A 26,236-nucleotide genomic window follows, 5' to 3' on the forward strand; every position below is an offset into this window, starting at 1 on the left:
TACCCTTCACCTTACCAGTCACAGTCTTCATCTTAGGGTTCAAAGACTTGAAGCTCAGAGAACGAAGCTTTGCCCAGCGCTACAAGGTGAAAATGTGATGGAAGAGGATTCCCACTCAGATCCTTGGGAATCCAAATTCTCCCAGCCAGTGGGCTCAAAGATTTTTGACCATGAGCCACAGGAAAGCATTTCTTATTTCAGATACATGAATAGAACTGAAAATTTCACAAAACAATATTCACTCTTGCTATACTTGATGGTATCAGATATTTCTATTCTATTCCATCGTTGTTGTTGTTGTTGTTGTTTTAATGCTGGCAATCAATGCTGGCAATCAGTGGAGGTGATTTCATGACCCACTAGTCTAGTGAGTCCAGACCTGCAGTTTGAAAAATACTGTCTAGGCTGCTTCTCCCAACTATAGTGCACAGGCTAACTTCGGCTGATGCCTGTTTTTGTAAATAAAATTTCATTGGGGGCAGCCCGGATGGCTCAGCGGTTTGGTGCCACCTTTCAGCCCAGGGCCTGATCCTGGAGACCCTGGATGGAGTCCCATGTCGGGCTCCCCGCATGGAGCCTACTTCTCCCTCTGCCTGTGTCTCTGCTTCTCTCTCTGCGTGTCTCTAATGAATAAATAAAATTTAAAAAATAAAAATAAAATTTTATTGGTACGTCGCCGTACTCATCCATCTATGTATTATCTGTGGCTCTTTTGTGCTATAGCAGTAGAGAAGTAGTTGCAACAGAGACTGCGCGGACCACAGAGCCTAAAATATCTGCTTCTCTGGTACTTCACAAAGTTTGCCCATCTGGGCCCAGATCTGACTCTGTGTCTCCTTTGTTTAATTTCTCCAGGCCTGCCCTGTGCCCTCTTGCCCAAACTCCAGCACCTTGGCTGGCCTAGGAAAGCACCACCCTCGGGCTTCCCGCTGGGGTCCTGCCACCAGCCCTCTGCCTCCCGTGCTGTCCCCCAGCACAGACACAGGGGGACAGAGCCCCAGCTGGCCTCCTGACCCCTTGTTCTGCTCCGCCCACAGGCCTCCTGGGAATGGTAGCCCATATGATGTACACACAGGTGTTCCAGGTCACCGTGAGCCTCGGCCCCGAAGACTGGAGACCCCACTCCTGGGACTACGGGTGGTCCTTCTGGTAAGTGGCTTTGACCTTCAGGCATGCTGGGATTTCAGCAGTCGGCCCAGCTGGGGGAGAGAGGGACAGAAGATGAAGGCAAAGGCAGCCCAGAGTCCAAAGGCACTTTGAGACCTTAGAGCTGGGGTTGGCAAACTCTGGCCCATGGGCCAAATCTGGCTCACCACCTGTTTTTATGCAGCCCTCAACCTAAGGATGCTTTTTACATGTCTAAATGCTGGAAAGTAAATCAAAAGAAAAATAATGACATCTTGTGATGTGTGAAAATGAGGCGAAATTTCGGTTTCAGTGTCCGTCAGTGCAGTTTCATTGGGACAGAGCCACACTTACGCTGACCTGTTGCCCGTGGCTGCTTTCACGCTACAACAGCAGAGTTGTGGGTTCTGGTTGTGACTGACACTCGATGGGCTGCAAAACCTAAGATATTTACTCCTGACGCTTGACAGAGAAAGTTTGTCGACCCTGCTATACAGGCTGCTCTGGAAGGTGGAGATGGAAGCTAGCAAACCGTGGGGACCCTGGGGTCTGACAGGCTAGGGATCCAAAGGAAGGCAAGACTCCCAGGCGTAGGTAAACACGGGGTATGTATTGTTAGTTCAGGCAACAGAAGAGTCCAAGTGGATCAGCTAGGGTGCCTTGGGTTGTAGCAGAAAAATCCATCCATGTCAGTCCAAGCAATACGGAAAAAAGTTGGTTCCTGTAAGTGGAAGGTGCAGCCATGTCGTGGACTTCAGGGTATGTTCGATCCAGAGTCTCTGATGTCATCAGGACTGACTGCTCTTCCTCGGTGATCATCTGCACATGTTAACCCTATTCCTGGGTAGGCTTCCCTCCTGGTGAAGTAAAAGCTGCTCCTGAGGCTGGTGCTTCTTCCTCCACATCACAGGAGAAAAAAGGGCTTCTCTTTCCCCAACATTGACTAGAATCCCAAGCCTCCCTCGGATGGACCTAGCTTAGCTCATTTTCTTTCTCCTGAAATCATCACCACAGCTGAGGGAATGTCATGAGCTTATTGGCTTATCTTGCCCACACTCACCTCTGGAATGAAGAATGAGCCAGAAACTCGCAAATGGTGAGTAGGTGGAATGGATGTTGGGTGAGCTACCACACGGTCGGCTTCAGGCACAGCTGGATCCAGGTGATTGGGTGATTCATCAGGAGCTTAGGCAATCTCCCCTCCCCACTTTGCTGTCTCTGTTCCCTTTGTGTTGGTTTCATTTACAAGCAGTTTTTCCCCAAGCAGAGATGGTCACCAAGCCCAGCTCAAGGCTTACCTTTTACAAATGCAGCAACAGTAGCAGAAAGATGGGGCTTCTTTCCAATATTTCCAGCCAACATCCTGCCTATGGCTTTCATTGGATTGGCTTAAGTCAAGTGTCCACCCCATGACCAATGATTTAGACCCTGAACAGACTGGACTACTCTCATTGGTCTGGCCTGAGTCACAAGGTCAAGCAGAGGGATTGGCCCCACCCAAACCCTTGGACAAAGAAGAGGAGGAGAGGTCCCCCAGCAGAAATTTGGGGGTGGGGTGGGGTCATCAGAAGGAATGCATGCTGGCAAGAATGCGACCACAGATGTCCATTACCCAGGGTCTGCAGGTCTGCAGACCATTTATCCACTTAATTACTTTACATGCATTTACTGGATGCCTACTTGGGGACAGCCACTGTCCTAGGAGCTGCAGGCACAGCAGTGGCCAAGACACTGTTGTAACAGGCCATTGAGACAAGTACACAAGCTATCATGTGGTGATGGGGGGTTCAGAGCACAGAGGAGGGGTTGCTGACCCAGCTTCGGGCAGGGAGGGTCCTCTGGGGAGAAGGTGGCCAGGCAGACTGGTGGAGGAGGGAACGAGAGAGTGTGCTGGGCAGGAGGAACAGCAGGTAGCAGAGGCTTTGGAGGAAGATGGTCAGAGTGGGGCACGAAGGACTCTAACTCAGAAAGACCCCCTTTCACCCCCCACCGTGGGGACTCCTGCTAATTGCTGCCCCTTCCCCCTCTGCTTGGCTCCACTCCTGTAAAGCCATGTGCCTTAAAGGGACCTGGACCCTCCAACACCATCCCTGATCCCTTGAAGTGGAGGGACCGCAGGGAAACCAGCTAAGGCTCTGACTCCCTTTTCACCCAATGCTTCCCTCTCTCTAGCAGTTCTTGCCTGAGCTCTTGACCTCAGAAGCTCGTCATCTGAGCTAGAGAAGGTGACAAAGGAAAGGAATGAACATTTTTAAGTGTTGAGCATGTGTGTGATAATCCCTGCCATGTATGGAGCGCTGGTATGTTGCCGTAACAACACCATGGGGCGGGCACTTTGTGGAGAGGAAACTGAGGCACAGGGAACTTAAGTCACCCATCCAGGCTGTCTGGCTGCTGAGCGGCAGAGCAAGGATCTGAACCCAGGCAAGTCTGGCCTCGGAGCCCACACCCTCAGCCTCTGTATTTTGCCTCTCCGAGAATGGGTAATGCAAAGACGGTTTGTAGATATGCTTAGCACACTGTTTGACGCATGGTAAGTGCTCTTAAACACCAGCCTTTCTTTTTTTTTCTTATTGATTTTATTTATGTATTTATGTATTTATGTATTTATTTAGAGAGCACCAGTTGGGGGAGGGGCAGAGGGAGGGGGGAGAGAGAATGTCAAGCAGACTCATGCCGAGTGCAAGTATGGAGGCTGATATGGGGCTTGAGCTCATCCTGAGATCATGACCTGAGCCAAAATCAAGAGCCCAAGAACCCAACACCTGACTGAGCCACCTAGGTGCCCCAGACACCTGCCCTTCTAATATTACTGTTATTGATATGAAATTAACATATGCAAAACCCCCGTGTTGCATGTGTGAAAACTAGGGCTCAGAAAGGTTGGGTCAGTCCCCCAGGGTCCCACAGCCTGAGGTGGTAATAGGATTCTCAGGTCTCTCTTTCTAGGAGCCCCTAGCTCTCTACCCTGGCCCCCAGCATCTAAAACCAAGCCTGCTGGTGTCAGCCACAGCAACCTTTCTCTGGAAGCTGGGCCTCGTGGCTTGCTCTTCTGCTCCCTTGGGGCTGGCCTCGTTCTCATTTGACTTATTTAAGGCCGGGGCCCAACGTGCGGTCCCTATTAGGGCTGATCCATTTCTTCTTGTCAGCAAGGCCTGCAAGATGGATCAGCCCCATTTTTCATCCTTTGCTTTTGGGGCCTCGCCAGGGCTGTGCAGTGTCATTTCTCTTGTTTAATATGTGTGAGGCCATTTGTCAAAATTCTGGACCCAGCGCCTCCCCTGTCCCTGCCCCAGGCACCAGAGAGGAGACCAGCTTTGAGGCCAGGCAGCGCCAGCCTCTTGTCTCCCCACCCAGCAGGGCAAGGCACACCTCAGGAGTTTGGGAGGTGGGGGTTAAGAGGTCAGATAATCAGAGATGCCCAGCCGATGTTAGGCACCAGCTTCTGGGAGGAACATCTGTGCAGAAAGAGAAGTTTCCATGATTGGGAGTCAGACAGCCTGGCTTACAGTTTACCCTGACGTGCATGGCTAGGGTGCTGTGGGCCGGCAGCGCAGAGGTGTGGTTGAGGCCAGAGGAATCAGACGACTTAGGAGCAGACTCTCACTCTGACTCTTGCTGGCTGCAGAGTTGCATGAGGTCACTCAGCCTCCCCATACCTCAGTATCCTCATCTATAAAATGGGGATGGCATGAGTCTCTACTCAGGGGGCTCTTGCAAGCAGTGTGTCAGTTTTCTCTTCATTTATAACACAGCACCCTAACATTTAGGGGCTTAAAATAAAAATATGTTAGTCTTTTACGGTTTAGTGGGTTGACTGGGCTTAGCCAGGTCGTTCTTGCTCAGGGTCCTGCATGACACTTGGGTGGGATGTTGGCTGGGGCGGCATCATCTGGGACGTGGCCAGGCAGGGTGTCCAAGCAGGCCCCGCCTCCCAGCACTGGCTGCGGTGCGGGCTGGGGGCTGGGGGTCAGCTAGACAGTCAGTGGGAGCAGCCTCTTGCGGGGAGCAAGGACTCCAAGAGATCTGAGCAAAAGTGACAAGTTTATGACCTTGCCTCGGGAGTCACACTGTCACTTCTGGTACATTCTGTTGGTCAAGAGCAAGTGATGTGGCCGGATTCAAGGAGGAGGGGCTGCACAAAGCGTGAACTTCGGGAGGTGAGGCTCCTGGTGGTGTGAGGGTCATGTCTGGTTAGGAGCTATGACGAGGACCATGTGAAGTGACGCGAATGAGGTGCCTAGCACAGAGAGTGTGCTCCACAAATGTTGCTGGAAAGGCAAGCGATCCAGCCTCTCAGTGTACTCGTCTCTAGAGCAGGTAATAGTGATGTGTGTTTCATAGGGTTGTTGGAGGGACTACGTGGGACCAAGCTTTTAAAGTGCTTGGCACACAGGAAGTGCTTATAAGGGGCAGCGATCATAAACGGTGGTAATGACACTGAGCCTTTGGTAATGCTGCTCTCACTTGATGAGAGGCATGTGTCCCGAACGTCCCTGTGGTGACTTCCAGTGGGCAGGCAAGTGGTCCCTTGCTGTCTGGTCTCTGGGCTCCACCTGCCTTGGACATGCCTCTCACATTTGCTCCCAGGATGTCAGTGTTTCCTTAGGATCCAGCCCTGCCCATGCCTGACTCCCCACTTTGGCCCTAAGCTTCAGAACCCCATCCTTGCCTGAGCCCGGGACCCCTCCAGCGCTCCTACCTTTTTTCCCCCCAGCTATGTGGGTCCTGAGCTGTTTGGTCCTGTTTCCCCTGAGCTGTCTGGTCCTGCTGCGCTGACTCCCACAGAGGAGTTACCATGCCCAGTTCAGGGACCGGGACACAGCCTCAGAAAGAGCAAAGGCTCAGGTCGCACAATTATCCAGGTGCTGCGAACTGCTGGTGAACCCAGCCCGGTGATGTTTTGTGTCCACCTGCCACGGTGTTATATAAAAGATGTATTTGGGTGCCTGGGTGGCTCAGTCAGTTAAACATCTGCCTTTGGGCTCAGGTCATGATCTTGGGGTCCTGGGTTGGAGCCCCTCTTCAGGCTTCTTGCTCAGTGGAGAGTCTGCTTCTCCCTCTCCCTCTGCCCCTCCCCCCTGCTCATGCTTGTGTTCTCTCTCTCTCTCTCTCTCTCTCACACACACACACACACACACAAACACACACACACGCACATACACACACACAAATCTAAAAAAAACTATTAAAACTACAATGTTAAAAAAATAAAATATGTATTTGTTTTTAACATCTAAAAAAGTAAAAATTTTACATAAATATCCAAGTTTGGGGCTTTTCTTCACCATTAGAAGTTGTGGCCTTGCCTAACTGGCATTGCCACATGGCAGCGGGAGCTGAAGCTAAGTGGTGGCCCCTTTAGATGGGGCACATGCTCTCCAGGTCACCCTTGTCCCCACCACTCCTTATTGCCTTACACTTTCCCCAAATCATCATCCACCAGACCCTGCAGGAATTTGAGTTGTGACCCCTTCATGGAAGGTCAGCATGGCAGTTTTCCTGGCGATGGCAGGAAAGTGGAAAGCTAGTCACTTTGTTCTTCTCTTTTGAATTTGACCCAAATGGAGAAAGATTTTTAAAAAGCGCCCCTCCTACCACAAAACAGTGAAACCCCAATCCTGAGCATTCAGTCTGCAGACTGACTGTGGGAGAGGATCATGGAGTTGTAGCTTCATAAGAGCTAGAAGCCCAGAGAAGTTAAGCAGTTTGGCACAGGTCACAGAGCAAAGAGTAGCAGGTTGGGCCAGTACTGAGTGGGTGGTGCCTCTCTGTGTGCCTCTGAGACTCCATCTGTGTGAAGCGCAGTGGCAACAGAAGGCTAGCTTCTTCCCTCTCTTGGGATCCTAGGCTGCCCTGCCCTCTCTGCAGGCCTTAGCTGGCATTTCAGCAGATTGACCCCTTAAGGGTGGGGCTTCTGCTGCTATCACCAATGAAGAGCCTTGGCCTCAAAGAGCCCCTGGAGAGGGTGTATTTACTGATGTCCCTGCTGAGAGGCTGTGTGGTCAGCAGGAAGCTGGAAACTCTCACTTTTTCATGTATTGCCAGGCAGCTAGCCTTGGCCTCCCTTTGTCTGAGACCAGGGAGGGAACGGTATGGCTGCCCAAGGGTGCGTGCTGGCCATGACTGGACTAGCTGGGCTTCTAGAACCTGCCATCATCAGTTCTTGGTCCCTTCTGCTCTGGGGCACTGAGCAGGGCCTGGACTGAGCATTTGTGTCCTGACCTGCACAGTGACTCTGTGCCTATCTGGCTTGAATGAGGATGAGGGCTGCCTCCCTCAGTGGTCAGTAAACAGTCTTCCCACTTAGTGGGGCCTGGGGCAGATTGCAAGGTGGCACCTATGCATCTCTGAATCTGCCTCCAGCATCCCCTCTGCCCAGCCCTGCAGCTCCCAGAGGACAGAGTGGTTGACAACCACTGTGTCGACCCTATCACCCTCGCATTTCCTCCCTACAGTGTCCACTCTGCTCTTGGCTCCAAAAACCAGGCCAACCTCCCACGTATCTCCCTGCACCAGCTCAGAAGTGCACCAGCTCAGAAGGGCAAGCTGCAAACATCAGCAGGTGTTCCAGCCCTGAGGTTTTCAAACTCTGCCCTGCGTGGGGGCCCCGGGGGGTGTTAGGATGAGGCACAGCAGGGAGATTCATGCAGGCAGCCCTGAGCCCTTCATCCACATGAAAACCAGGACGGTGTTTTTATATCAATTTGTTCAATGTGTTATCATCGTACCTGTATTACTTCATTCTACAAATATTTACTGAGCACCTACTGTGTGTGTTCTAAGTGCTAAGGATATAGCAGTGAACAAAACAAAGCTCCTGTTCTCATGAAGCTAAAGCTCTGGCATGGGTGGAAAGAACATCAAAAAACAAATAATTGGGACTACCACTTCTGGAAGGATGAAGTACACATACTTCTCCCTATTTCTCCCGCTAAGTATAACTAAATCCTGGAACATCAGACATAAAGCACTTAAGCATAAGAAGACTCTGAAGAGTAGACAGAAGACAGAAGACTCAGTAGACTCTCTCAGGGTCTGAGAGACAGCACATTGGTATGTACTTTTTGTCTAGTGCATCCCAGTTTGGAAATGAAAAAGTCAGCAACCCAGCAATGCCAAAAGGTGCGCGCACACACACACACACACACACACACACACACACACCACCAAAGGTCTGCTTTCTGTAGCCAAAGGACCAGAGAAGGGGGAGCCTACTAAGAAAACTTAGCAATAACTGCTCTCTATAGTCCTACATCACGGAAAACAAAGCACAAGCAGACCAACGGTTGTGGCTTGACACCCCCTGCCGTACCAAGCTTGGATTCACCTACCCAGGCTGCAGTGAGGCACCTAAGTGCGTGCCCCCTCACCTGCTGTGGTGATACAGGAGTAGGGAGCTGGGACTGTCACTTTGCTGGAGCAGTAACAAGCCCCAACCATCCCCAAGTGGCAGTGGAGATCCAATGGGGAGCCTGGACCCTGACCCCCAACTGGCAGTAACATGACTGAATGTGTTCCCCCTAAGGCTGGGAACACCACTCCTTCAGGATGGTGCTAGAACTTCTCAGGAGTGCAGGGCAGCATGAAAAGTAAAGCATACAGACTGGAAAGTAAGAAGTAAACCATACTTATTTGTCTATGTAGAAAAATCCAAGAAATCTACCAAAAAATGCCTGGACCTAATATATGAGTTCAGTATAGTCTTGGGATATGAGAGAAAAACCACAAAAATCAATTATACATACATATCTTTAAGATTTACTGAATTTAGAGAAAGAGCCTGTGTGTGTGTGTGTGTGTGTGTGTGTGTGTGTGTATGAGTAGGGGGAGGGGCAGAGAATCTTCAAGCCGACTCCCCACTGAGCATGGAGCCTGACATGGGGCTGGATCTCACGACCCATGAGATCAAGACCTGAGCCAAAACCGAGATTCATATGCTCAACTGAGTCACACAGGTACCACAATCAATGTTTTTAAAGATTTATTTATTTGAGAGAGAGAGTGAGCAAGAGAGCACTAGCAGAGGAAGGGCAGAAGGAGAGGACAAGGAAGAGAAAGAATCTCAAGCAGACACCCTGCTGAGCGTGGAGCCAGATGCAGAGCTCAGTGTCAAGATCCTGAGATCACGGCCTGAGCAGAAACCAAGAGTCAGATGCTCACCCAACTGAGCCACCCACACGCCCCAGGGCCCCAATTATATTTCTATAACATTGAGCAGTTGGACAACAAAACTAATAATACAATACCATTTGCACTTTAAAAAAGTGAAACACTTTGTCCTAAATCTAACAAAACTTCTGTAGGACTTGCATGCTGAAAACCACAAAATGACAATGAATGAAATCAAAGAAGATTGAAATCAATGGTGAGGGATACCATGTTTGTGGTAAAGATGTCAATTCTCCGCACGTTGGTATATAGGTCTCATGCAATTCCTATTAAAATCTCAGCAAGACTTCTTGTAGGTATAGACAAGATTATTCTAAAATTTATTAGGAGAGGCAAAGGAACTAGAATAGCTAAAACAAATTTGAAAAACAAGACTAAAAGTGGGAGGCACCAGTCTATCCAATTTCAAGACTTAATATATAGTTACGGTAGTCCAGACTGTGTGGTATTGGCAGAGGGATACACAGAGATCAATGGGACAAAGTAAGGGACCCAGAAATAGACCCACACAAATGGGCTGAACTGATAAGTGACAAAGATGCAAATCCATCCATTGGGGGGGGGGGTAGCCTTTTCAACAAATGGTGCTGAAACTATTGGACATTCAGAGACAAAAAAAAAAATCAATCTAAACTCTCTGCCTTGTATAAAAAATAACTCAAAATGGGTCGTGGACCTAAATAAAAATTGTAAAACTATACAATTTTTAGGGAAAAAAATAGAAAATCTTTGGGATCTAGACCTGGGCAAAGAGGTCTTGGATTTGGTATCAAATGGATCAAAAGCATAAATGGAATATTTAATAAATTGGATTTCAGCAAAATGAAACACTTGCCTGGGCAGCCCAGGTGGCTCAGTGGTTTAGCGCCTGCCTTCAGCCCAGGGTGTGATCCTGGAGACCCGGGATCGAGTCCCATGTCGGGCTCGCTGCATGGAGCCTGCTTCTCCCTCTGCCTGTGTCTCTGCCTCTCTCTCTCTCTCTATCATAAATAAATAAATAAAATCTTAAAAAAAAAGGAAACATTTGCCCTGTGACAGACCTTGTTAAGACAAGTTACAGAGGAAGAAAGTATGTGTAAGCTACGACGTATCTAACAAAGGCCTAGTATTTAGGATCTGTACAAACACTCAAAACTCAACAGTAAACAACAACAGCAGCAAAACAATCCGATTAGAAAGTGGGCAGAAGAACATGAACGGATATTTTGCCAAAGAGGATAAACAGATGGCAAGTAAGCAACTGAAAAGATGTTCAACACCATTAGCCATTAGGAAAATGCAAATGAAAACCACAATGAGGTGTTACTACACATCTATCAGAAGAGCTAAAATAATAAAAAAAAAAAAAAAAAAACAAAGTGACAACGTGACATGCTGGTGCAGATGTGGAGAAACTCTGTGATATAAAGGAACAAATGGTTGATACACACAGCAGCCGGGATGACTCTCCAGAGTATTATACCAAGTGCGAAAAGCCAATCCCCAAAATACGTGCTTTGTGCTTCCATTTATGCAACGTTCTTAAAATGACAAAGTTGGAGAAATGAAGAACTGATTAGTGGTTGCCAGAGGTTGGGAGGGGAGGTGGGGGTGGCTGTAAAATGGCAACAGGAGGGATCATTGTGGTGATGGATAGAGACGCTCTGTATCTTGACTGTATGGGTGTCAATATGCCGGCTGGGGACTGTATTTGCAAGATGTTACCATTGAGGGAAACTGGGTAAAGGGTACATGGATCTCTCTGTATTATTTCTTACAACTAAATGTGAATCTATAATTATCCCAAAATAGAAGGTTTCATTTAAGAACAAAGAATAATAAATAATAGGAAGAAAAGCTACAGGAGAATTACAGGGTGTGGTGAGGGCTGAGATGAAATCGAACAGGGGTGTGTGACAGGGAGAGATGCTCCTCCTCTGGTTGGGTCATCAGATTTGGGAGTTGGACCTGCTCCTAGATTAGATCCCTGACCGTAAAGACTAGAAATTCACTTTAAAACTAAGCTGTGTAAAAGAGAGGAATCTATAGAAAGTAATTGTCCAAGAACTTGGGTTGCCAATGACAGACACTCAATCCAAACTGGCTTAGGGAAAGAAAAACTCATAAAGGAATTGGGGCTCCCATAGCTGAAAAATCCAGGGATAATGGCTTCATCTTAGGGATCTAGCTCTTTTTCATGGCTCCCCTTTGAGTCAGCCTCCTTAGCAGGTTGCATAGTGGCAACATAGTCCCCAGAGCAGCTCCAGGCTCAGATCCCACCAGCTTGGCACCCCAAGACAAAGATTTCCAAGAGTCCTGCGATTGAATCTCATTAGCCTGACTTGGGTGTCACATGCCCATCCTTGAACTAATTACTGCGGCTAGAGGGAAGAGATGATCTCATTGACCAGGTGATGGCCATGTGATCATCCCTAAAGATTGAGGGTGAAGCCAGCTGCACACAAACCACATGGCCTCAGAGGAGGGGAGCGCCTGGATCCTTAACAGAATGGATGCTGGTCAGACAAAACCAACCTGTGTATCCTCGTGGAATCCCAGGAAAAGCCTGCTTCTTTATTCCCCATCCTCATGTTCTGAATTTGCACCTCTGAGGTTCAAACACACATCCCACGCTGAGCTAGTCTTGAGTGTCATTGCTCGGGGGAGAAAATATCTGATTGGACCACCTTCGGTCAGATGTCAGCCCTTATCCAATCATCTGTGAACAGAGGTCCGGATCACCTGCTGGACTCTGATGGACAGGACAGTTCTAAGAGGGGCTGTCACAGATACTCAAGAGCTTCTGGGAGGTCTAAATTAGCTCCTTATCATGAAGGAACAGGGAATCTATTAATGGTTTGGGCGCTAAGGGATAGGTGATGATAGGGGGTCCCTGCAAGAAAGGCTGAATTCTCATACTTCCCCTTGCTTTCCTTCTGGGTGTCCTGGGGCTGACGAAGAGAAGAGCAGTGGGTATGAAGGTGGGTGCTGCACCGCATGGGGGGTGATATTGAGAGAACCAACAGGTAGCTGGCAGAAGGGGAGGCTGGATGCCCTGAGACAGGGCCGTAGCACTGAGCCCTTGATTTGGAGGAAACCAGTCATCAAGGCAGACACTGGGGAGCAGGGACCCGGACACCAGACTGGGTACAACAACCAGAGCCAGGCAGGTCCCCACTGCTGGTTCTAAATGTTACTGCCCAGTTTTGGCCAGAGGAAGTAAGCAGGAGACCACTTCTCGAATGGACCCTGGGTCGGAGAAGCCTGGCAGCCTGGCTGGCTGAGCTCCGAGCCCCACATCCCCCTTTCCTTCTTTCCAGTTGTGGATAGAAAAGATGCTCCAGCTCTGGCTGGCTCCGCGTACACATCAGGTGAGTGTGGCCAAGAGTGGCCAGCTGCGCTTGGAGGAAGAGCGGAGCAGAACGCCACACGGGTCATTGTAACTTAATCTCTCAGAGGGAGAGTTTGGAAATGAAGCCAGACAGGAGTGGTAGTAAGAACCTTGAAACTGCGGATGGTAGTAATGACAGCAAACCTGTCTTGGGTGCCTACTGTATGCTCCAGGCGCTGTTCTGAGATGTTTTGAATGGCTCATCTCCTTCAATCTTGGCAACAACATTGTGAGCTGGCGCTTGTTATGTCCACTAAAATGACATGAGGAATAAGAGGCAGAGAGGTTAAGCAACTTGCCCAAGGTCACACATGAACAGAGGTAATTTAACCCCCACGGAAACCAGCCTTTAGGGTGTCTGCCCCCCTCCTGCTTCTCTATTATTAACTCCAACTAATCACACTCTCCCTTACTCCAGCATCCCAGCCAGTCTCTGGACTGTTCCTACTGCCTTGCGCCTCCACACCTTTGCACACGCCCTTCCCTCTTCCCACAATGCCCTTCCCTTGCTGGCAAACTCTCTCGTCCTCCAAGACCCCATGGAAGCATAGTTGTGTTCTGGTGACCTTCCCTGAGGCTGGCACCCTCGGATGGAAGGTCTCGCTCTTGTCTTGCCTCCCAGTGATGAGCTCTTGTCATGTCTGTGTCAGAGTGTACAGACTGTGAGCGGGGCAAGGACCAGATCTTCGTCTTCTCCACAGCAGGACCTGCTCTAGTCTGGCCCAGAGGATGCAGCTGTGCAGGGTTGAATGCATGTCTGGCAGGGGGAGGGGAGAGAAGGGGGGCTTCCTGTCCCCTGCCCACCCTCACTGTGGCACCTCTCTCCTCGTCTCTTGGCAGCCTGGCGTGGGGCTCCTTTACCTGCTGCATGGCAGCCTCTGTCACCACACTCAACTCCTACACCAAGACGGTCATTGAGTTCCGGCACAAGCGCAAGGTCTTTGAGCAGGGCTACCGGGAGGAGCCGACCTTCATACACCCTGAGGCCATCAGGTACTTCCGGGAGAGGTCAGTGCACATGGGGTCACCTCTGGCCACCATTGGGAATCCAGAGCCCGGGGTTTGGCCTCAGTGGCCACAGGGCTCTAGTCAAAAACTGGAGTGAATGATCTCACGGAAGCATAGTAGGGGGTAGTGGGGTAGAAGGGACAGGCTGGGGGAGGCAGAGTTTGGACCCCACTGTGTTGGAATTTCTGGGACATTTTGATATTTTATGAGACGTGAGGTTGCCTTGTGATCAGAGCCCAAGAACCCAAGAAGAAGAGAACTGAGTCTGGGTGTTTGCTATTTAGCCTCATGCTTCTTAGGGGCATACAGAGAATGAACTGTGGTCTCCTTCTTGGGCTCTGTCACAGCATTGAGTGAAAAGAGGACCCAGCAGTGGGATTGTTGATGACAAGTGGAAGAGTCCCTCCTCAAGATCAGGGACTACATACATCTGATCACTTGAGTCCTCAGAGTCTAGCTGGGAATAGAAGTGCCAATAAATTGTGTGTGTATGAATGGGTGGATGGATGGTTGGATGTATGTATGTATAGTTGGGTGGGTGAATGGATGGATGGATAGTTGGATAGATGGATGGATGAATGGGTGGATGGGTATATGTACGTATGTATGGTTGGGTGGGGGGGTGGATGGATGGATGGTTGGGTGGGTGGATGGTTGGGTAGATGGTTGGATGGTTAGGTGGAAAGATAGATGAATGAATGCATTTGTGGGTTCATGGATGGATGGTGGATAATGGACAAATGGAAGGACAGACAGGCAGATAGTTAGCATATTTCCTGGGACCACCTCCTAAGTAAACTACCCATACCCAAATTCTTATCACAGGGTATGCTTCTAGGGGAGCTGACTGGATATGCAATGATGCCTTTTAATGGCAGAGAATAGAAAGGTTGTCAGGACTGATGACAAGAATCTGAGGAGGAAAAGGGGAAGGATGCTGCAGAGCTGGGTAGCATTGAGGAGCTGGACTCTGTGGGGCAGTGGAAAGGTTTCAAGCTGAGGAGTCACATGATGGAGGCCACACAGGAACCTCTCTGACTGCTACACACCCTGTCATCTGTCCTGTGCCATGTAGGTCTCCTTTCTGTCCCTTGAACACCACAAGCTCAACCCCTCTTGGGGCCCTGGCCCTTGCTGTGCTCTTGCCAGCAGCACTCACTCAGGTCTCAGCTTGAACATCATCAGCTTGGAGAGGACTTCCTTAATCACTCGGTCTCAGTTGGTCCCACGCACTCTGTCCTAGTCACTGTTTTTTCGGAGCGCCTACACAACCTGACCTTATTCTGTTTATCTGTTTGATAGTTTGTAGGCTGTGAGCGCTGTGATAGACTTGGCTTCGCTGTCTTGCTCCCCACTGTATTCTGAGTGCCTACATCTAGGCCAGGCACCAAGTGGGTGCTTTTTTATTTTTCTTTGCGTAACCAGCTAAGTCCTTCTCTTTGGAGACCTCAGGCCTGGCTGTCTCATGTCCTTTCAGCTCAAACTTTACCATCATTGGGCAAATTCAGCTTCACAGCACCCCCATGCCAGAGTCCCAGGTCAGGTGTCCAGTCTGGAGACCAGGCAGCTGTGGCCAGGGAGCTCAGGCAAACAGGGTGCCCATGGCTGTGGACAGAGCGTGCTCTCTGGGCAGGTGGCAGTGACCAGCATAGGACGGAACCTGCAGTAGCCACTCAGGAAACATTTATAGGAGCCGTATAGACAGCTTGATGTCTAAAACCGCCCTGAACACTGTGTCCTCAGCCATCCGCTCGGCTGCAAGAGAGCCTGAGGCAGCCACAGGCAACCTTGTTTTGCTGAGGCAGAAAACAGGACCTCATAGTTCTCCATCAGCGAGAAGTTGCTGTTTTCCGGGGCCCTGGTTGGAACTGTCCCTATAAGCTCAGGCCCCAGCCATGTGGGGGCAGACAAACGGTTCCCAGCATATGTGCAGCATATCACTTTACACGTTCATAACTTGAACATTATGCAGAGGTTCATCAAATTTTATTTCCCTTCCTCTCTGAGGAGAGCATTTCAGCTTAGCTGGGCTGTTCTAATTTTTTTTTTTTTTTTTTTTGTGCCTTCCCTACAAAGACCTCAGAGTGCATGGATTTCTTTCTGCCCAGGTTTGCAAGTGGCCCAGCAGCAAGCAGCAGGGCTCAAATTCTGCAGTGGCCAGTGTCCTCAAAACTGCAGCCATGGACACCAGGGGAGAGATCTGAGGGACCCACCTGCCTATACCCCCTACTCCTTGAGGGGTGGGGCATGCCCTGGAAGGAGCAGGGGTTTGGGGGGGGCCTCACTCTGAGTGCGTGGGTGTTTCAGGCCTGTCACTTCACTGTTGTGTGATTTGGGGCAAGGATCTGTCTGGGCCAGTGTCCTCTGACCCCCAGAGGGAGAGCCCAGAGCCACCAGCATCCTGGGAAGTCACACTTTGAAAACCCAGGTAATGTCCTGGGTACGGTACTGCATTTTGTGTCAGTGAGTCTGTTTCTTCTGATGCTGATGTGAAATATCAAGCTCGGTAATGATTAGGATGATTAGCTTAGGAGACGGCATTTTGAGATCTTAGGAATCTAGTAACTGTATTACTAACCACAGCAGGCATATGGTGCTTGCCCCGTGCCAAGTACTCTTCTTGGGTCCCCGTTTCGTAGATGCGAAACCAAGGCACAGAGAGGTAAAGTAAATTGCCTAAAGTCCCACAGCCGGTAAGTGCCAGAGTTGGGATTGAAGCGGGCCACAATCAGTGTCGTGACATGTGGGCTCTCAGGACTGGTCAGCAGCCTCTCTGCCTGGCATGGAGGTGGGAGCCGGGCTTGCAGGGGTGAGTGAGGGGAGTCTGTGGGACTGTTGCAGTGTGAGGGCGGGTGTGGAGCCCTGGGAGAGGGTGCAGGGCCTCCCCACCGGCCCTGCCATTCCTGTCCCTGGAATTATGGGTCTCACTTCATCCAAGCCTGCCCACTGTGCTCCTGACTGAGGACAAGGTGCCGCCCTGCCCTGTGGGGGCTGATGCAGCAGGAAGGGACTAGTCTGTCACCAACCCCCCACCCCCCCTCCTGTTGCAAGTCTCAGGACAAGTTGGGAAGATTCTGAAGTCTTTAGGGGTTTTGCAATTCAGGTGTGTGTGTGTGTGTGTGTGCCTGCATGTGTGTGCATGGGAAGGAGCCACTGTGCATGCATGTGGAGCGGGGCCGGGGAGCCTCCCCCTAACTCTGAGCAGGCTTGCCAGCTCTGAGAAATGTCTGGAATTAAGCGCTCCCAGTCACCCTGCTTGCTGTCCCCGCAGAGGGCATCTTAATGGGGCCTCCTGAGGGGAGGGTCAGAAGCTGCTGAATGAAAGGTAAATATTTGCAGACCTGGCTTTCTTGCATGCTTAATGTTGGGATCTGCTTTAACATCTTGTGGAGAAAAGCCAGACTTGTTGGATTGGACTCTAGCAGGAATTGAGCTGCATGGAACAGACATGCCGCCTCCCTGGGGAAGGCCACAGGGGTGGGAGAGCCAAAGTCCCCGAGCTTCCAGGGAGGACTGCCTTGCTCCCCTGGTGGCATCCTCCCTGGGGAATCAGATCACCCGCCCTCACCTTGCGCTCTCAGCAGTGGAGTGTCCTACTCCCTGAACTGGATTTACCTATTAACCCCTTTCCTGCCTTGTTTGTGTCAGCCTCCTTCCCACGTGCACATGTGCACACCATGCACGCCACCAGAGAAAGCAGGGAGTGGCCTTTCTGGTTTCCACTGGGTCCTGGCACCTGCAGCCTCAGGGGCTCAATAAGTTATGTTACTAACTATCCATAAAAATTACATCGTTCCTCACCATGCAGAGCTGTACGGTGCTTCCGGTCACGCACCCGGTGTTCCTGGGTCTGGCCTGCGTGCACTCATTTAACCCTGGATGTGCTCATTAACAATTGGACCAGGGTTGAAATTAACTCCCCGGTTTACTAGCTGTGGGTCCCCAGGTAGGTCACGTCCTCTCTTAGAGCCTCAGTTTTCCTGCCTGGAAAATGGACTGGCACCCTTCCTTGCAGTTTCGTTTTGAGGATTACATGAGACAATGCAGTGAGGTTTTGGTTGCAAAACTGGGAGGGGGGCCTCCCTTTCCCTACCTGCACCCCTGCCAGAAACCTCCCTCTGTATAGCGCAAGGAGGACATGCTCCCTGCCTGAGAAAGGGGCACAGCAGGTGCTGTAAGCTGGCGGCCCTCGGAGAATCCTGCTGAAAGACGTGCTCTGTTTGGTGGTTTAAAAATATTTAAATTTTGGCTGAGTTTTAAAAATCAGGAGATTTTGTGTTAAAACGTCAAGATTTTTGCTTCTCATGGGAAAGCTGCAGGTCTGGCCCCCCTGTGCCCCTGCTCTGGCACGGTGTCAGTGGGCTAGAGGAGGAGATCTGCCTTGGGAGTCCCCCAGGTTCACTAGAGGAGGAGCATCTGCCTTGGGAGTCCCCCAGGCTCGCCTGTCACCTGTCCTACCCCTGGCTTGGGGTCCAGTGAGCACAGCAAAACAGTGTAGCCATGGGGTCTCCTGGAGGTGACAGCAGGCGGAGGGCCCAGGCCCACCCCAGGGCAGCTGGCGGATAAAAGGGCTTTCAGAGATGAGACCCTTGAGCCAAGTTTTTAGAGACACGTGCCTTGCTCGCCAGCCAGATGGGCAGCGGGTGAGAGAAGGCGTTCTCAGGCCCAGGCAACAGCACGAGCAGAGGCCAGGAGGGGGATCACACAAGTGTATTTAGGAAAATCTGAGCAGTTTGGGTGATTTATTAGCAGAAGTTGGACCTGGGTCTCTGCTCTCTCTCTTCCTCCCACAGCGTTGGGGGTGGGGGCTGGTGGCCCCAGAGAATTTAATATTACCAGCATGAGACCGTGGATTAGGAGCTCTCCCCAGGCCTCCTTCCTGGGTGGCACGCAGCCTTCCCTAGGCCCTGAGGCCGACCCTGAGCACAGACCTGAATGATGGGCACAGACCTGAATGACTCCTACACCACTGAGGGCCTGAGCCCCCTCTTTATCCATCTCCCTGCCTGGTGCAGAGGGGGGCTCTCTGCTGTCTGCTCCCTCCCATCTATTGTAGGGAAACTCTTGGAAGGGCTGTCTCCACTTTGTTACCTCTCTGTCACTGTCTACCACCCCCCAACCCTCACACTGCCCCCAAACAGCTCCCAGGGGCCCTGAAACTCTGCACACACACCCTACTCCCAACAGCCACTCCTCTCCTCCCCCATTCTGTTAAATGGCCATGCTCCGGGGGCCCTTTCTGGGCCCTCTTCTGTCCCCATTTGACATGAGTCTCAGTGGCCACATGTGTGCCAGGACTCCCACATCCTAGTCCACCCCTGACAGCCTGGCTCCATATCCATCTGCCTCATTATCGCCTCTGCTTTGCATTCTCAGAGTCACCAAAAATTAGCATGGCCAGGACTGACTCATGATGGTCTCCGCCAAAGCCAGTCCCTTCGCTTTGTCTCTCTGTCCCCCTGTGGTCCTGCGCCCCTGGGAGCCCTACGTGGTGTTCATGCATCTGGCCTCACCCCTCCCATCTGTGCCCCCCCAGCAGGATACCCCTTCACTGTGCCACCTCTTCCCCCAGCTTCCTGCCTAAAATGTCTCAGTGATTTCCCATGGCTCTGGGACAGCTTCTCACCATCATCTATGCAGCCCTGCCACCGCCTAGCCTCACTGAGGACCCTGGTCCCCTTCCCCTACACACAGCACCCCCTGGACTCTCATGGTTCCCCAGTCGGGTGGTTCTGCCTGCGTGCAACTGCTGGACCGCTGGCCTCTCTGCCTGGGGTGTCCCCTGCTCTGCCTTGTTGACGGTCAGCCCTCAGCTGGTGCCTGCAGCATTGACCCTGAGGCAGACAGATACCTCTCCGTCAAGTAACTGCCCCGTGAACCATCCCCCAGACACTCAGCTCTAACCCTGCAGTTACTCGGCAAGGCCCATGGGACAGGGACCCACGTCCACTCTCCTATTTCATTCCTCACCAGAGTGACTGAGATGAAGAGCGGAGAAGAAAGCCTCTTGCAAGGAGCTTCTTGGCAGGTCACTGGCCAGTCATTTAGGCCAAGTGACCTATGCCCTCTGGGAGTTGCCAGTGAGCTTGCCTGTGTGACCTGTTGCCCACCGTTTCCCTAGCCAAGCTGAGAAGCACCACGCCTCGGCGTACTCACCTTCTTGTATTAGGCCAAGGAAAGTGCTTTTGAGATAAACCAAGTCTCGAGCCCCCGAGAGGCTGCAGAGGGTGGGGCGGGGGTCCCACATGTGCTAATGATTATTTCATTTTCTAAGTCGCAATTTCCCACCCGTGCAGTTCTGAAAATAATCTCAAAGTGCTCACATCTAGAGGTCTCGGTTAAAAACCGAGTGTTGGAGAAATGAGAGAGAAAGCTCAACTGCACATGGCAGTCAGGAAAGGCGTTGACAACGTGGATGGGTATTGTTCTTCGCTGTTATTTTCCCCAAATGTTTCCAATCGTGATGTATTACTCATAAGATGGGAAGAGCAAAAAACAAAAGAAAGGAAGAAAGAAACAAAGAAAGAAACAAAGAAACAAAAAGCATCTTTAAGAAAAGAAAAACCCCATTCATTTCCCCCTGTCCTGGAATGGCGCTTTTGATATGAGGTTCCAGAATCTTAATTTCCTACTTAGAGCCATCGATTCGCCGACATTCCTTTTAATTCCAGCCTGTATTCCATTGCAAATGGATCATTTCGGAATCCCTATGTCCTTTGTCCTCTGCGACTGTCCCCTAGATGTGGAGCCTCTGAGACGTGTTCGGTCACAGCACCCCCTGGCCTGCCTTTATCCGCTTTCGCGGCCCGCGCATCCCTTCTCAGCGCCGCCGGCGCCCATCCCCGTCCCCGCTCCGTGCGGGTCCCCTGGAATCGCCGTGTGTTCTGCAGAGGAGCGCGGCCCCCAGCAATGAGAGCTGACCCCGCGGAGACGCAGGCCCTCGGCTGGCTCCGTGACGAGACGGCGGCCAGCGCGGCGTGAGGGGAAAGCTGAACGCACAGATGGGCTGTCGAGTGCAGAGCGATCAGAGGGAAGCAGGAGAACATCTGGAAGGAACGGCCGCTCCCTGAACTCCCCCATTTTCTCCCTAATACCAGCCAGCTGGAGGGGACATGAAAAGTGGGGGGGGGGGGGGGTTGGCGAGAGAGCCTCCGGCCACCATGGTGTTGCCTACGTGTAGCTGGGACTGTAGACGGGGACACGGGAGGCCTGGGTCCACTGGGTCACAGCCTAGGACACGAGGACGACGTGGCCAAAGCTTAGAGGAGCCCCACGCGTGCCCGAAGCCGAGGGTCCAGCGTCTGGCTCCCCAGTGCGATCCTGGGAACCGGTTAGAATGCACTCTCAGGCCCTGCCCCAGATCGGCTGAACCAGACCGGCCGCTTGGGGGACTTTGGGGGCACTGCCCAGCTCAGGAAAGGTCAGGTTGGAGCAGATGCAGTCCCGCTGCGGCTTGGGGAGAGGGACATGCCCAGTGGATCAAGGAAGGCCCTACCCGCCAGCACCCCTCAGAGTGTGGCCTCCCCCACCCAGGGCCCGTTTGCAAACATCCACAGTGACGTGAGGACAGGAGTTGAAGTAGAAGTTTGGAAGCTCTCAGATGGCTGAGCTTGCTGGGATACCCCAGCTTGCTTTCCTATGTGGTTTTTTTCCATTTACTCTTCCAGTAACTCATTTTTATTATATTTTGCTTTTAAAAATATTTTATTTATTTATTCATGAGCAACACACAGAGAGAGAGAGAGAGAGAGAGAGAGAGAGAGAGAGAGGCAGAGACACAGGCAGAGGCAGAAGCAGGCTGCATGCAGGGAGCCTGACGTGGGACTCGATCCTGGGACCCCAAGATCACACCCTGGGCCAAAGGCAGATGCTCAACCACTGAGCCACCCAGGCATCCCTTTATTGTATTTTACTTAAAAGAAAAATTAGTCCAAGGTAGATTGGAAATTAAGGGGGGAAACCTAAGTCCTTTGTCAGACAGGTTGAGGAGCACGCACAGCCCAGACTGCCAGTACATACTAGGAAGTGACTGGAAGTTTGGAAAACAGAAGCCAGCCTGTGGCCATGAGAGAGGGGCTGGCTTTGAGGATGATACCTGCAGGACCACGGGAATGGAGAACATTCTGGAAGAGCTGTGCTGGGGAGGCCCTGGGGCTGCTTTCACAGCAGAAAGAAGATCTGATGGAGCCCCTGGCTGTGCTGACCTGACCTGCGGTGGCCACGTTTGGCCCTGGAATCAGGCGGGCAGATATTGGGGGGCCTCCTGAGGAGACAGGGCGGTGGTTCTGGGCCACCTTCAAGCCCTCAGAGCCTCTCTGCTTCCGTCACTTCCCTCCATCCATCTCTTCTCTCAAAAAAGAACCAATAGCCAGTCTCAGCTGGAATGGAAGTTTGGGTCACTGGGTGGTGGCTGTTACCATGCAGTCACACCAGACACAGCTGTTTGCACATCTGCTGGCAGTTCTGAGGGCCGGAACTGGATGGTCCCCACTTCCCTCCAGGACCTCACGACGCAGGCAGATGTAGCCCGGGCGGGTGTGCCCGCGAGTCCCTGGGGGCTGGGGAATCTGCAGGATGCAGTGGAGGACACTCCAGGTACAGGGACGGTAAGGCTGAGTTCAGACCGCAGCCCGGCGCTAGCTGCAGCCAGCCTGTGTTGGCTCGGGGGAGGTGGGGGGGAGCAGCGTGCGGCTCCTCGGTCAGTGACGTCACACTCTCACCTTCACATCAGCCAAGGGGCGTATGCACGGAGGCCGCAAAGGCTGGCTCTTGCCTTCTGTTGGAGGGCCAGCCATTCACCTTCACCAGAACCACACCGCTCAGCTTGGGGCAAGTCCCGGGGCTACCTCAGCCTCGGTGTTCCCACCTGTAAAATGGGGATGATGGTACTGATGGCGGCAGGAGCCTTGGTTGGGGTACAGGTCTGAACAGGTGCAAAGGGACCCCAAATGGTGAGGATTAGGACGATTTATACAAGTGTATTTTGCTCTCATTTGAAAGTCAGAGCAGATACCGCAGTTCCTCATTCTCACCCAGGCTTATCCTCCTCGCTGGGCACCAGCCAAGCTTCTGCGCGGACTCTCCTTGTCCCCAGTTGGGGAAGACTGGCTCTCCTAGGAGTGAAGGCTGCGTGTGACCCGCTGTGGGTGCGCCCTGCCCTGAATCCAGAGGTGTTCAATGCCTTGAAGCCCTTTCTCTGCTTCTTCCAAAACACCCCCTTTCCCGAGGTATCACATGGCTCAGGTCTAACAGACAGAGTGGCAGGAAGGGTGTGTGTGTGTGTGTGTGTGTGTGTGTGTGTGTGTGTGTGGCTTTTGGGGGGCGGGGGGATGGGAACTGGTGAACATGCTAAAACACTATCCTTCCACATCAGAAACTGTACGGGGTGGAGTCACAGGGGGACAGACCATAAAGGCCCCCCCGGAGATGAGGCTGATGATGACCATAGTAATAATGACGTGATGAGAACTCCACAGACACATTGAACTTCCCACGGACTCATTCATTTAATCCTATAGCCAGGGCAGCCCCGGTGGCTCAGTGGTTTAGCGCCACCTTCAGCCCAGGGCATGATCCTTGAGACCTCGGATCGAGTCCCACGTTAGGCTCCCTGCATGGAGCCTGCTTCTCCCTCTGCCTGTGTCTCTGCCTCTCTCTCTCTCTCTCTCTCTCTCTCTCTCTCTCTCTCTCATGAATAAATTTAAAAAATCTTAAAAAAAAGAAAATCCTATAGCCACCCCGAGAGGTAGGCACGATATTATGCCTGTTGATCAGAGGAGGAAATCAGGCTTGCAGGTGACCAGGACGTGGTTAGACTCAAGTAGCTTTCAGAGGAGATGCCTGACAGCCGCAGAGGGAAGCACAGAGCGGGTTCACGGAGGACAGAGGTGCTCGCTGCCCACCTGCTACCCCTGCTGAGCACTGCATGCATCCCGCCGCCACCACCCCCCATTTACCCTTCAAGGCATGCACTTAGATTTGTGGGTACTTTCTTGCACCACCGTTAAAAAAAAAAAAAAAAACACCTGTCTTTAGAAAGCACATAATATTTCCTGCAGGAAATCACAGTTCAAATCAAATATAATTGTCACCCAGTGCCATTTGCCCTTGTTCCTTTTCTTTCCATGCAGAAAGAAAGGAACCCCATGCAGGCTACTCTTAGCCTCGGGCTGCCTTTACTCCTTCCTTCCCCCTCCCTCTGTGCTGACGTTCTTGGGGGTGCTTGGTGCCAAGCACCGGGCTCGACCCTGAGGTCTCCAAGGGCAGAGCGAGATAAACTCTGTCCTCTTCCCTCAGACTTCAAAACGTACCAGGGAAGATCAACAAGCGAATTTAGAAGTAGTGGTGGTTAACCTGTTAGGAGCCCTCGCTCTGTGCCAGTACCGGCACCGGTGTTCACAACCATCGGCGGGGCAGTGGTGCTTGTCTTCACCGTCATGCTTACCATCCTGTGCCGTTGCCACAGAGAAACCTCTAGATCATGGGATTTTGAGCAATCGGGTAAGCTGCACAAGACAGGTCTTTCCAGAATGGCGACACGGTGCAGCAGAAGGATGGGCCGACCAGTGTGGGTCCAGCCCCCAACCTGAGAAGTGAGCAGGTCAGGTGGCCTCCAGCAGGCTGCCGGTCCACGAAGCCCCTGCTGGTCCCGACAGGTGGCTCTCAGCCCTGGCCGCACTCCCCAGGTCACTTCAGCCGGCCTCCCAAGTTGAGACCCACTGTTAAGACCAGGGATTTACATGCTGTCTCCCAAAAAACAAATCTGACTCACCACCTGCTGCGAATAAACGTCTAGTGAACACACCCGTTGGTTTGCACAGTGTCTGTGGCTGCTTGTGGACCACAGGGGCGGCTGAGTGGTCGGTGACAGAGAAGCCTCATGTCGTTACTACCCAGACCTTTCTGGGAGAAGTTTGCCAATACCTGTACCAGGCAGGTGTCCACCCAGCCAACCTGCTTAATTAACACTCTCTGGCCTAAAACTTAGCATAATGAGTTATGATTATTTGTTTCTGTGCATAACAGGCATGAGCTTCTGGAGGCAGAGGCCCCTCTGAGTCCTGCCCGTGGCCCCCAAGCCCATGCTCACTGATTGGCAGGTGTTCATTGACACATTAACTATTGAGCTTTGGGCTTCTTGGCAACCAGGTCTCCGTGACCAGGGGTGGGGCTGTTTCTCTCCTTAAACACCAGCTTCTTTGCTCACTGGCTCCCCTCCCCAGAGCTGAGACTCCCCACAGAGCCCAAGGAGGAGCCCAGCATGAGGCCGAAAGGAGGGTGATTTCAGAAGATAAGAAGCCATGAGAACTGGGAGTCTTGGGTAGATCGATGAATCAGTTCAAAGTTAAGGCTGGGAGACACAGGAGGGTATGCAAAGCCCATATGGGACGGGGGCAGGGCAGGCATCCGTTGGCCCAGAGTCCCTGGGCATGGCCTGGGAGAGGGCACTCTGGCATGAGGATGAGCTCCGTTACCTGGTCCAGTCTCCATCCAGTGTTTGCCGTTTCATGATGGGTGGTACCCTAGCCTTGATTACCTCTGGGGATGGGGAGCTCAGCAACTTGCTGGACATACAGGCAGCACTGAGGAATGTAAAACTGGACAACCCCTAAATGTCTGTCAGTAACGGATTGAATATTAACTATTCTCTCACATGCAATACGAGGAAAAATGGGAATGAGATTTATGTGTCCTGACATAGAACGATGTGGAAAATTTGTGGGTAAGGAAAAAAAAACAGGTTACAAAAGCATATTTAATTTGAGGCTGTATATGTTTTTTCAAAAGTTTGAATTCTGAAAAGATAAACACTAAACTCCTTGCAGTGATGATGCCACCACATGGAGGTGTCATTATAAGGAGACTTCTGATCTATGAGTGGGACATGTTTTTTGGGTTTTTTTGTCTTTTAATAACAAAGAGCTATCAGGAGAGCTATCAGGAAAATAACAAAGATGTTTCTACTAAAAGATGCCCCCCCACAAAAGGACACCTTTCCTTGTGTGGAACCTTCCCACAGCATCAGCTTTCTACAGCACTTGCCTTCACTCAGCCCTTGGGGCTTTGTTCTGCCATCTGGGACCACCCAGGCCACAGAAAATCTTGTACGAACAACAACCACCATGTTCAGAGTTTGCTCCCTGGGAAGCCTGCGCCTAGCCCCTGGGTGCAGGCAGCGTGGGCAACCTCGGGCGGCGTTACACCGCACTTGTTGCCTGACTTGTGTGCACACTGTCTTCCTACTGGACTGGATGCTCTCTGAGGGCAGAGACTGTGAGGTAGACATTCCATGGTGCACACGGCATCTGGAGTAAACTGCCCAGGGCAGCTCCTCTGGACATTCCTGCCGGATAAATGAATGAGCAATCCGAGGGGGCGAAAGGCTCAGTGCATGAGTGTTTCCCTCCCTTCTCTTGGCAATGCCAGATGCCATTGCTTGCTTGTCATCCATCACCTTCCCCACGTCTCCTTCTTCAGCCCCACACTTCTGGACACAGCTGGGCAACTAGAAGTAAGACGTAATGGGAAGAATCAGAAAACAGGGGTGGGGCAGTTTCTTGG

General features: G+C 51.6%; 1 protein-coding gene across 6 annotated transcripts in view; it reads left to right on the top strand.

Moving 5' to 3' along the window:
• The window catches only part of GSG1L (GSG1 like), a 206,172-nt gene that overhangs the window by 164,062 nt on the left and 15,874 nt on the right, over nt 1-26,236 (top strand). For 4 of the 6 annotated variants that reach the window (XM_041747034.1, XM_041747038.1, XM_041747037.1 and 1 more), the window contains 2 exons: nt 1,038-1,149; nt 13,508-13,675. In XM_041747034.1, coding sequence (XP_041602968.1) covers nt 1,038-1,149; nt 13,508-13,675 — 280 coding nt within the window. The remainder of the gene's footprint in view (nt 1-1,037; nt 1,150-13,507; nt 13,676-26,236) is intronic. The other 2 variants (XM_041747035.1, XM_041747036.1) reach the window with 2 other exon arrangements.

The sequence above is a fragment of the Vulpes lagopus genome, chromosome 3 (assembly GCF_018345385.1).
Source record: "Vulpes lagopus strain Blue_001 chromosome 3, ASM1834538v1, whole genome shotgun sequence".
Lineage (NCBI taxonomy): Eukaryota > Metazoa > Chordata > Mammalia > Carnivora > Canidae > Vulpes > Vulpes lagopus.